At 34.4% G+C, this 12,257-nt stretch overlaps 1 protein-coding gene across 5 annotated transcripts in view; it reads right to left on the bottom strand.

The window, feature by feature from the left end:
* Nucleotides 1-1,732: 1,732 nt before the first annotated feature.
* The window catches only part of CDH8 (cadherin 8), a 136,715-nt gene continuing 126,190 nt past the window's right edge, over nt 1,733-12,257 (bottom strand). For 2 of the 5 annotated variants that reach the window (XR_014947791.1, XM_032447060.2), the window contains 2 exons: nt 4,746-4,997; nt 1,733-3,805 (listed from right to left, as the gene is read on the bottom strand). Coding sequence is in view for 2 of the 5 variants with exons in the window: in XM_032447060.2 (XP_032302951.2) it covers nt 3,312-3,805; nt 4,746-4,997 (746 nt within the window). In the remaining 3 variants the exon portion in view is untranslated. Of the gene's footprint in view, nt 3,806-4,327; nt 4,697-4,745; nt 4,998-12,257 lie in introns of those variants that run through there. The other 3 variants (XR_014947792.1, XM_032447067.2, XM_032447064.2) reach the window with 3 other exon arrangements.

The following is a 12,257-nucleotide window of genomic DNA, read 5'->3' as shown; positions in this document are numbered from 1 at the left end:
TTAATAATTCTAATTTAATGCATTTTCCTTGTCACTTACAATGACTCAATTGCTAATTAAATGTTGTTGAAAAAGAAGAATTACCATTCTACATGCTTAAAAAGAATGTTACTAATATGTCTAAATCTAGATGTCAAACGTAGAGTGGTATGATTCTAATCCCCCTAAATACCACTGTTATCCAAAACAATTTTACACTGAATTAATTTCATTGTCAAAAAAAGGCACAAATATTGGACAACTGAATGATCCACAATTAAACTTCTACTATGTACTGCTCTAAAATTTATATTCAAATGACACTGAATTCGTTTGCAGAATGAGTCTTTCCCCTTTGGTGGGGTATCAATGACTCAAGAAAAATAGCATGTGGCTATTGGCAGAGCCCATAAATTCATTACATTTTTTCTCCCTTGTGCATTTTAGATATTCATGTTTAAAGCCTGTATAAATGCACAGTTTAAAGCTATGCCTACCAGAGTAACTACCATCTCTGTCTGACTGACAATGATGAGATTTCTGTCATGCTTTGCCTCTCCCACAGTGCCAGTGATGGGATTTTTTTCCTGAAAATCTTATTACTGGATGTGCTGTCAAGGTCTCAGATGGAACTTTCAATCAAAATGGCAATCAGAAGGTTATCCATTTGTGAGTTTTTCTACAAAGGATTTTTGCAAAACTCTACAGTGAGTACTATATAACACATAGTCAGAGCTACTAGTCCTAAATGATTATATGACTATAAACAATAACATGATCCAAATCTCACAGCATCTTCCAATGCTCCCAGGGTTGTTATGTAGTCTAGAAATTGGCTTGGTGCAAGGTTCAAATCAGACTTCTGCATTTATACTACTATACACAACTGCAGCAATTCTAAATACGTTGGAACCTCCTACAAGATAAGTAAGAATGTGTCTGGCTGTTGTTACAGTGTCTTACATAGCTATATGTGACTTCATTGAAATCTTGATAATTTCTATCTTTATATGATTTCACCATAGGGTTAATAGTATTACTGAAATTGCTTAAAGATTGTCAGATACAGAGCTTTTAAACAATATATAATTCAAGTGAACTGGATGCATCATTCAAATACAATTCATATAGAGATGGTGTTAGCATATAAGTTGTCTGCAAGCTGGAGTCATTAACTCCTGATATGCCAAAGCTGAAGCAAATTCTGTTTTGAAATATAGACAGTGTTGGGGATGATGCATTCAGATGTTTATCTTTGTGGAATAGATGTTTCTCAGGAACCTAAGGAGGAAATACTGTTTTTACTTGCACTATTTGAAAAAAAGAGAGAAGAAATGAAAGGGAAAGGGAAAGGAAAAGGAAAAGAAAAAGGCAAAAGGAAATGGAAATGAAAAGGGAAAAGGAAAGAGAAGAGAGAGAAGAGGAAAGGAGAGGAGAAAAAAGAAAAGAAGAAAAAACAAAAAAAGAAAAGAAAGGGAAAGGAAAGGAAAGAAAAGGAAAAGAGGTTATTTTTCAGCATGGTGCAGTAAATTAGACACACATAACTCCTGTGGTCACAGTCTGCTGCATATCTAATTTTCCAAACACTGTCAAAAATTGCTTCAAACATTCTCCTTTTTATTTTGACTGTATTCATCTAATAAATAAATGATTTCGGAGAAACTACATTCCTCCACAGACTATGAAGTTATTCAAGCAGATTCCTTTCTGCAGTGTACAGGTAAAACTGAAAGAAAAGCAATAACAAGAAAAGTATTTATAAAAATATATTTCACAAAGTAGGAAACAATACAGGAGTTTCTCTGAATACAATACATGGAGTAAATAAACAAACAATAATATAGCATCAAAACAAAGTAGAAAATTAAAATGATTTGCATGTAATACATAGTTTTATTATACAATTGCTACTTCTAAATGGCAAGTTTGCATTACAAATTGAGTATGCTTGCAACTTCTAGTGCTGTTCTTTCTCTGTGTGCAAGAGCCCTGGTGCATCACTATGAATATTATAGAAAAGAAATGCTAATAACATAAGCAGTAAAATTATGTACACACTGGTTCCTGCTCTAATACAGTGGAGAACTATAAGCATGTTTTTTTGTTTTTTTGTTTTTTTTACTGTACTGTGTAATGTGTGGATTTCTAAAAGTCTATAGTTTAAATATTCACATGAACCAGTTTACTTCCAGCTGTTTGTGCTTGTATTAAAAACACCAGGTATTAGATTTATGAAGAAGATACAAAACTGTCAAAAGGTTTTTTTTTGTCTGGGAAAGTTTTATTCCTGCCATCAATCTCTTAAAATTCTGCTACTGCAAATGAAGAGGTTACTGCTTTAACCTACAACAAATTGTCATTTTTCTTTTCAAAATGTACATGTATTAAACATTCATTATGTATAGAAAAAAATCTAAATGATATAATTTAGTTTTCTTTATAATATTAGTCTATAGATTATCAATCTTCATAAATAAAAGCAGTAATGGACCCCAGTAAAATATTCATTTCAAAGATTAAACAAATAAATCTGATCTTTAGCAATAAAATCAGTAATTCTTTCATATACGTAAGTCCATCCCCCTTCACTGTTTTTTCTTTCCCTTCAGAAGTACAGGATTGACCCTTCTTTTAGAAAAAAGATCCTTTTGTAAAGCAAGGTTTTGGACCCCTGCATCTGAATCTTTGCACGTGAGTAGGATTTATTACCCATAACTGGAATGGATTAAGAACATGTGAATATTTTAAGGCTTGACACAATATTTAACGATGATATTCAGTCTGTGGTTACGTGGCCAACAATTACTGTATGTACAACGTATGGTCACTGCACAGTAGAAGCCAGTAAGGATAGACAATGCTATTTCTATTCAGCATTGCTAAGAAGACCAAGATATTGCTTTTAACATTTCTGTGTTGGGATCTTTGTTGGCAATGCAGAACGAACCATTAGCTTTACATATACTGGCAGGAGCTACTGTTCAACAGCAAAATCCCTGCAAGTCCATTTCCTAAGAAAGCACCAATTCATTCTTTTCAATTCACTGAAGATAATTAAAGATCTAAATCTCCATCTTCAGAGTGGTCAAGTGAATATCAAATATCCAAAGACTTCTAGACACTCCACATACTTTACTTCACACTCCACAAGACTTAACCTCCTAACATATACTTTTTTATTTGGTTCAACATTACAATGTAGTTGATTTTATAGATGACTGGCGCTAAACTTGCCTCTAAAACAAAAAGCCACATTAGTTTTAACTAACAGCAGTGGCCCTAGAATATTACATGATCGTTAATTCAACAGTGAAAAAGAATGTAATCCACTGTCAAGTTTCTTTGTCACTTTCTCCAACTGAGTAAAGTTCTCCAAGTCTTTTAAAGCGAGGACCCCATTCACTGAGGTAGTCAAAATTCTGATCTGAGTCTGATGCAGAGGACTCCAATGAACTAAGGGAACCAGCAGCTGAACCTCTTCCTTCATAGCCATAAATCTGGATAGAGTCATATGGTGGTGCTGTGGGATCATTATCAGCTTCATGAAGCCTTACATTAATAAATTCATCAACATCGACACCATTAGGAACAGGCGCAAGACCCTGCCTGGGCATAAATTGAAGATCAGGTTTAATATCCTTACGAGGCAAAAATCCATTAATTCCATCTGGATTTTGCAACGTTGCAATGTCAAAAGCTTCTGTATCTTCTTCTCCACCTCCTTCATCATCATAGCGAATAATATTTTCTCTAACATCTTCATCATCTTTGATGATTAAAGGCTCATTCTTATGTCTTCTTAGTGTTACAAACAGCACCACAATGACTGCAAAGAAACATCATGAGCCAATTAGGTAAAAAAAAATTAAAACAAGACATGTTAGATGTACTTAAGGATGATAATAGGTTGCTTTTTGTGAAAATAAAGGTAATAAGGACAGAAAAAAGATGAAAGACCTATAAATTCAACCCCACTCAAGTGATGAAAATTTGATCAGAACCTCAGGTTGGTCCTGTTTTTTATTATCAGTCCAGATTTATATTTGATGCTCAATTTCTTACAAGCAATAAGATATTACTTAGAATGAAGTTTTCCAGATTTGGAGGTGCTTTTCTGAAAACAGAGCCCTAATGATGGAAGGAAATTGGCCTTTATTACATAATTGAAAAGAGAATAAAACAGCAAGAGAGAATGAAAGAGCTTAGGTACATCAGTTCCAGAATCACGGACAGATGCATAAAAAGCTCTAAATTGGTTATACTTGCTGTTTTGTAGTTTAATATTAAAATCTCAGTTACTAATGTAAGTCTCTGTTATAAACTGATGCTGCAAAGTACAGAAACAGGCTTTCATTGTTCTACCTCAGACGTTTTATTTCATTAAAATACACAGTGCTTCTTATCTCTTGTAATATCTCTTCTGCCATTACAATCCAGAGTAAACTCATACAAACCACACAGATACAACAAAACTATTTTCCATTTGGTGCAGTATACACTCTGTTCAACTCTTTATTTCTGTGAACTGGTTTTTGGTTTCATAATTTTTTAATGCATTTTATATGTGGCACTCCTTCAATCAGTGACTTTCTTTTGTATGCCTTTCTTCAGTCTTTAGTACAGAAGAGATATAGTTCTAAAACATCCTTCAGTACTGCTGCAGATTCCATTAGATTCTATGTCCTTATATGCGACGTCTCTGCTTACTTACAGCTGCCTATGAATCAGAAAAAATTTGAACATCAGACTGTGAAATGAATACTTACCTAGTAGCAAAATGATGCATGCTAATATTGCAATTAGGGCTCCCATGCTGAGTCCAATAGGAAGTACGTATGCTTCAACATTACAGGATTGGACAATGCCATCACTGCTACAACCACAGACTCTAATGGTAAGAGTGCTAGTACTGCTCATGGGAGGATTTCCACTATCGCTTATTATGATTGGCAGTAGGTACACTTCTTGTTTCTGCCGACTGAATCCATTATGCTTTGCCAAAATGCTGAGAGTATTATCTGAAAGAGGGAAAATTTGCATTGTTTCACTGCATAACATAACAGCTAGAGCCACCGATTTTTTATTTTTTTTAACACATTCATCAAAACCTCTATGCAAACAAATATGTATTTTACAATACTGATCAAATCATCAGCATGTGATTGAGTGGCCATTCCCCTTCCTGTCTGACTTGCCATGACCCAAATGAATGACTAGAACACACGCACTGTTGTGTCAAGAGTAATGAATCTAATGGCAACCCCTCACTTTTCTCTCTGTGCACACCCTTACTGATGTCTTTTCACCATTATTCATCACTATTTTTTAAGTAACTCAGTCACATGTATGCTTGTTTTTACTTAGATGTGCTTGTCTTCTTTTTTCATAATGGTTTAACACCATTTTGGAAAAGTACTAAGTTGAAGTTTTTACATGGCGCCAACAGAGACATGTATAGACACTTAAGTTCAGCCTTAGAGTTAAATACAGCAATGACTGCAGATGTGTTGGTATTAAGACTCAGTCCATTTACTGGCAAATGCAGACAGAAAAGGCAAATGCCTTTTCTATGTGTATCAGGTGGAACATTTGATATACTTATTATGCATGTGTTTTTGTCCTCTTTCTCCCACACAGTGAAATTTCTCATACTCAGTTCCCAGTTTCATTCAAACATGGCATATCTGATACTTTAAATGCTATTTTAAATTATTATCATTATAAATTTTAAATTAAAAAATGCAATTGATTGCTCCACTAATTTATTCCAAGAAATTTGATTTTGCTTAGAGTAATCATATAGATTACATCATATGTAGTTGTAAGGATCTAAACTGGTCTTTCCACATATGGGTAGTTTGTAAATAATACCCCTGGGTCTGTACATGAGATCTTCTAGTCCTTTTAGGTAATTAGAGATTCTAGCAATTTAACAGTATATTCCTTTCAAATACAAATTGTCACGTATGTGTCAGCATACTCAGTTATAAACTCCATCAGTGAGCATGTCAAATATGCAAGCCACTGACTTATTTACATTTCCTGAGTTTGAATCAAAAAATAAGGTAGCTGAAGTACATGACAACTTGTGGTTGTATGTACATATAGTGACTGTAAGAGAGCTTGGTGTCTACTTTGATCTTGGTACTGGTCAGATACTCACTTGGAAACATGTAATAGTTTAGAGATGTTTAATTTGCACTGACTATGATCACCAAGAACATTTCTGACAGCCCATGGTATTTGTGCAGCATATATCACTACCACAACATAAAAGACACAAGTATGTTCCAAAGAACTGGCCGTCCATGAAGTACAAAAGAAAGATGCAAAGAAAGAAGTGGAAAACATTCACAAAACTAATACTGTATAGATATTTTTAACATTCAAGCCTCTCCCCCCCCTCCAACAACAATAACAACAAAATTAAATGCAGTATTTTATCTTTGATTTCTTTCAGATATATATTAGTAAGGAATAAAGGCAGTTAGAGAACATGATTACTAAATATTATTGAGGTTTGGACCTGTATTAAGTTGGAACTATATTAGTGGAAAGCTATTAATGTATTGCTGGCATAAAACCAAAGATGAAGAAAACCTATGTGATATTTAAGAACATGGGGGAGCTGATTCTCATGAAGGAACACAGGAGGCTTGCTTTCTCATTCAGTGACTATGAAAATGAACTTTAAACAATCTTAATCTGAAGTTCATGGTCTTTGATTTAGTAGTCTTCCTGTCTCCTTTCCTTGTTGGAAGAACCTACCAATCAAATTTATACAACCTAGAGAACTTCTTCCTACAACTTTACATCACAGGTTTTCAGTGGTTTCAGAGATCTCCATACCATTTAGTATACATAACATGCGAAGATCTACCTATAAATGAACTACTTGTAATGAGGTATTCATACGAAAACTTCAGAATTCCTTTGCAGAACAAAAAGAATTTTTAAGATTTTTCTTTCCAGGAATCCAGAGTTTTTATCAATTCGAGTTAGAAACAGTCACATCACAACTGATAGCACCCTGGGGCTAAATAAATAGACCAGTCCTTTCTTGTGCTCTTTTTAAAGTTAAAGGAAGCATATGTTTCTACTACAGATAAATTTCAGAGAATGAGCTCTTAAGGATTCTGACAACTCAAATAGGATGCAGCTCCTTGATGATAGCCCATTATTTTATCTGCCTCCATGAAAGTGGAAAAGGCAAGTATGTTTCAAGTCAACAACTAGCACAGTTGTTGACTTTAAAATTAAGAAAAACCTGCCCTTCTTCTTGTTGGCTGAATGCATCAATGATTTAAAGTTAAACTGCTCTCAGTGTCATTCTTGCTATCTAACTGCTGTGCAAGGAACATTACATTACATTAGCAAAAAAACCCCAAAAACAAAAACAAAAACAAAAAACAAAACAAAAACCATTAAAACAACCAAACAAAACAAAACAAACAAAAAAAAACATACAACAGCAAAACCCCAGAAACCCTAAAAGAAAACAGGTAGCTGTTTTCCTGAATATCAATGCACATAGATCTACCACAATAAGTGACCAGTGTGTTCTTCTTATGTGATAGCATTCCTTTCCTCCTCAGCACTCATGTCTCATTTTCAAACAGTGAAAAATAAATTTATCTGTCCACTTGACTCTCCTGAAAAATTAAAAATATCTCAGCATGAGTTGCATCCTTAATCCTTTCACTTTAACCTTTTAAGAGAAAAAAATGGTGAGGCTCAGTTTACAATTCTCTGTGAGAAATCCCACTCAGAATACTGTCACATCTGTAGCCATTTATTCAGAACTCCAAAGACTTACAGTTACATTACACAGGGACTTTGTGTTCTGGAAATCCATATCAATATAGCTTCTTCCTTCCTATGAGCCTGGTACAGTTCTTATCTGTCTAAGCTGGAGGACTGGATTGATATGCTGAACACAAGCATCTTTGCCCTTTACAGACAAGTGGAAGAGGTATGGCACCTTGTTTAGAGAGAAATGATAAAAAACCCTACTCTTGTTGATGACAACTTTACCTTCTGAATCACTCACTGCTATTCAGCTTGGTTCAGAAAAACCTCCTAAGCCAGAGAAAAAAAAAAAAAAAAGGAGAAAAAAAATATAAATAAATAAAAAATAAGGGTTATTATAAGTGACAAAAACAACAGGATGGAAGTGGGATGGAGAAAACAAAGTGCTTATTTCTGCCAACCAGTTAAGCTATGCTGTGTATTACAAACTACCTAGCACCAGTAATGGTTATCAATTCTGGTTCAGAAGAAATAAGATAAAAATAAGGAAGATATCTGGGACATTTATGCCCATCATTTATGTTTAAAACTTGTTTTAATGGCTGAACAGTTAGTATCATATAGTAATATATCAAGAGAAGGAGAAACTGCTATGTTAGGCAATTTCTTTTGCCCAGGGAGGAAATAAGGAATAGCAGTATGAAGGAGCCAATAGGAAAAGAAAAAAGAAACAAAACAAAAACAACCAACCAAAAAAAAAGCAAAAATAACCAAATAATTTTGCCAATGATTTTGTTTAGCAACAAATGATTTCCCCTTCTCTGCTGTCTCCTAAGACGAAATATCCCTTCATGCTGCTGGAAATAGGACTCATGAGTGAAGAACAATGACTCTCCAATTGACTTTTTAGTTGGTTCTCAGAACTTGCAAATAAATTCTAGCAGCTGATTAGCAATAAACTCAATTTATCTGATTTGCTTTCTACTCTCTGTGGACATTCTCCTTGCCCATAGCTGAGAAAACAGCAGGAATCTCCTCCAGGAATAACCTCCAGCACTGCTGCATGAATTAACTTGGCAGCAGGTTCTCAGCAGGAGAGGGGACGATCACTTTCCACTCATCTTTCCAATTAACCTGCTGATCCTTCATTGTAGCACTGTTCAGGTTACTTATTTATTCATGTTACTTTTAACAAAGCAGGGAAAATTACACATAGGCAAAAAACCTCAACCCTCTCTATTAATAAAGCTCTGAAGTAACCTGCCACAGGTAGAGAGAGACATTAAGTCCTTACTGACAGTCAGGCATATTCAGAAATTTCCTTGACATTCTCAGTATCAAAGCAAGCCTCCCTAACTGCTCTACTCTTCTCTAAGGAAAAGAACTGAAGATTGAAATGACAGAGTCCTATTAAATTCCATTTCATTGATCATGCTCCAAATACACAGGATGGACTAGTATCTATATTCCATCTTGCAAACCTAAAGGATAGTGCAAGTTAAGTGATCTTAATAATTTTCTTAACTCTTCACATATCTTTCCATCAGCATGAGGTCACATACAACACATCTCTAAAAATACATAATCACAGCTTTGATCTACAGCTCATTTTAATCACATTATTTAAACTTAAAATCAAATCAGTCATTTAGATAACTCTCAGTTTCCAAAATTTACCATTAATAAAAAAGAGATGACTGGGACACCACAATATCTGTGGATCTTACTGTAAGCTATGTCTCCAGATAATGGTTTTGATATAATAATTCACTCTACTAATTTCACTGTTCCCTTTATTTTACGCAGACATTTGTGTAACATCTGAAATATTTTGTTGTGTTTTGCTGATTTCTGAATATCTGAATCATTTTCCATAGTGTAAAACAGAGAAACATTTAGGAGGTAGAATTGTTTTTTATCAAGGAATACTTTGACCAAAAAGGAAGGAATAAAAACTTATGAGCAACTAGAGAGCGAAACTGCCAGGCACTGTTATTTATTCCGGTTGTATAATAAAGTAAGTAACTGCATAGAGTAACTAGCTGCACCTTACAGCTTTCCCCAGATCTTGGTTTAAAACCAAGTTCAATGACTACAATTCAGTTTTCTCTAGATCTGCCTACAAGCAGATTTGTGAAACAACCATTAAATAGACTGCTGTGGCAATATCTCTGTCACAGCTGAAACAAAGCGTGACAGTATGGTAAGTCTTCAGAAAATGCCCAGTGTGATTTCTAGATAATAGTGGTTTCAATAAGCATAACTGCGGCCATGCTTAAAAGAGGGCCATGTGCTTAATGCAGATTTCCAACTGTTCTCGAGAAGCCCTGATCTCTTTTGAGGTTTTTGGATGAAATATTTTGAAAGCAAATGTAGTAATTTTAATACAAAGCAACTCATGTGTTTTTCAGACATGAGTGACTGTAATGGCATTGACACCAAGCCTGTTGTAAAAAGTAACAGTCAGGACTCAACTTTTTCATCTCCCACTTTGCACAGGACACAAATGTTGCAAGTTTAAGTCCAATAAGAAATGGTAGAACAAGAAAAAAAAGACAACAGAAGCAGTCACATTATATACAAGTGTTTTCTCTGCACACACAACTACAATTCTTTAATTTCCTTATGATCTCTGTAATATTTTTGAGTGGACTCAAATTAATAATTATATAATAATTATGCATTGTAATGGACCTTATACCTACACAGAGAAATTTTACTTTCTCTCTACTTTTTATAATTTTCTCAGAAAGATCAATTCATTAATGGTATTAAGGACTTTGTGGCAGAAGTCTTCACTGCATATATTACTTACATGAAGAAAGAAAGTCATAATTAGAAACTTTACAGCTACATGCTCCAGAAGCAAACATATGTGTTTCTTTATGTTTATTAGATTTTCAAAACTACTTTCTGAAGTCATTATCTTAAGGGGGTTCTGTGTACATTTTTAGTCTAAAAACAGAGGGTGATTTGGCAAAAATAGAAGAGCAGAAAGGATATCCTTATTATGATACTTCCTGCTTCCTCTAATGAAAAAAAGCAGCTCATTCATTTACTTTCTCAGTTCATAAATGACATCCATTCTCATAGAAAAACTCGAAATAACAGAGAGATTAACTTATTGTCATAAAGGCTTCACCAGATACTCCTGAAGTACATGCAGAGAAACCAGAACTTACCTAATTCTATGAAATGTTTTTTATTTAATATTTATCAGTCAACTGCAAATGCACCAGCAAAGAACATTCAGCTCTTTGCATAACTATTAACTCATTTACACACCTCCTGTAGTACTTATTACACATTACTGCAGACCTCACAATGCTAAACACAGATTTTCAAAAGATCTGTATAATATTGGTATTTCTGTTTTTCTTTAAAATAAAGACCTAAAGACAAAGAAATAGAGGCATATAAGGAGGATTGCAGTTCCCATTTTAGAGACTGGGAACTAATAATTGTTGTCCAAAGACACAGATGTCTCTCAAAAAGACTATAAACTTCCTATGAGCTGTAGCTTAATCATTACTCTTTTGCATATTTTATTAATAATGCATAACTTTCTATGAAAGAATTTACAAATAAAACACATTTAGACTAAAATGGAAGAAACAAAACCAATGAATGTAATGCCAACGACTCACTGATCACACTCTCCATGTGATTTCTTTCCATAAATCGTCCAGAATTTGTCTTTATTCTGGCAATAACAAGAGAAGTGTCAAAGAATATTCAGTACCTGCTGATCTAGCACAAAAACAGAGGAGGCAACACAAAGCATCAGTTGTATATCATGGAGAAAAGAAAGCTCTGGGGAAACTGTAGTGTGGCCTTTGTATACATACACTGCACTTGTGAGAAAGAAACTGAAAGGCTTGTAGTAACTGGAGAAGAGGCAATGGCTTTCAGCTGTTCAGTGTAGATTTGCTATCAGCAGGAAATTCTTCACGATGTAAGTGGATAGGCACTGGAACAGGTTTCCTAGAACAGTTGTGGATGCCCCATCATTGTAAGACTCAGGCTGGATAGGGCTTTGAGTATCTTGATCTAGTGAAAGATGTGCTCCTGGACTGGACTAGATTATCTTTAAGGCTTCCCTTCAATCCAAACCATTCTATGATCTATATCCATAATGTTCCTGTGCTGAAAACTGATCTGTATTTTTCATACCATGCTAGAGTATAGGTTGGAAACATCAGTAACTTGCTTCTAAAATAATGCTGCTAATGTGTTTTGAAAGATACAGCTGTGCTAATGGAAGAGAGGACTTATTTTGTTCTGCATTTGATTATAAATGTGCTAAAATAATACCTTTTTAAAAGGGAGTGATTCTAAGTTTGCTTCTTACAAGGTTACCAGTCTTTAGTAGGTGAAGAAAACATCATTAGTATAACAATTTGTTTCCTGATTCAACACAGTATATATTGTATATATGGCGAATATATTCACAAAACACACTGCTTTGAGAACTTATGTTCACAACTGTTGTGTGTAATTTTACATATGTGCTACAGCATCTGCCTACA

This window comes from Coturnix japonica, chromosome 6 (assembly GCF_054131305.1).
Source record: "Coturnix japonica strain WE chromosome 6, WE-NBRP24, whole genome shotgun sequence".
In the NCBI taxonomy this organism is placed as follows: domain Eukaryota; kingdom Metazoa; phylum Chordata; class Aves; order Galliformes; family Phasianidae; genus Coturnix; species Coturnix japonica.
The sequence above is the reverse complement of the archived record's forward strand: the minus strand, read 5'-3'. Positions and strand labels throughout refer to the sequence as shown.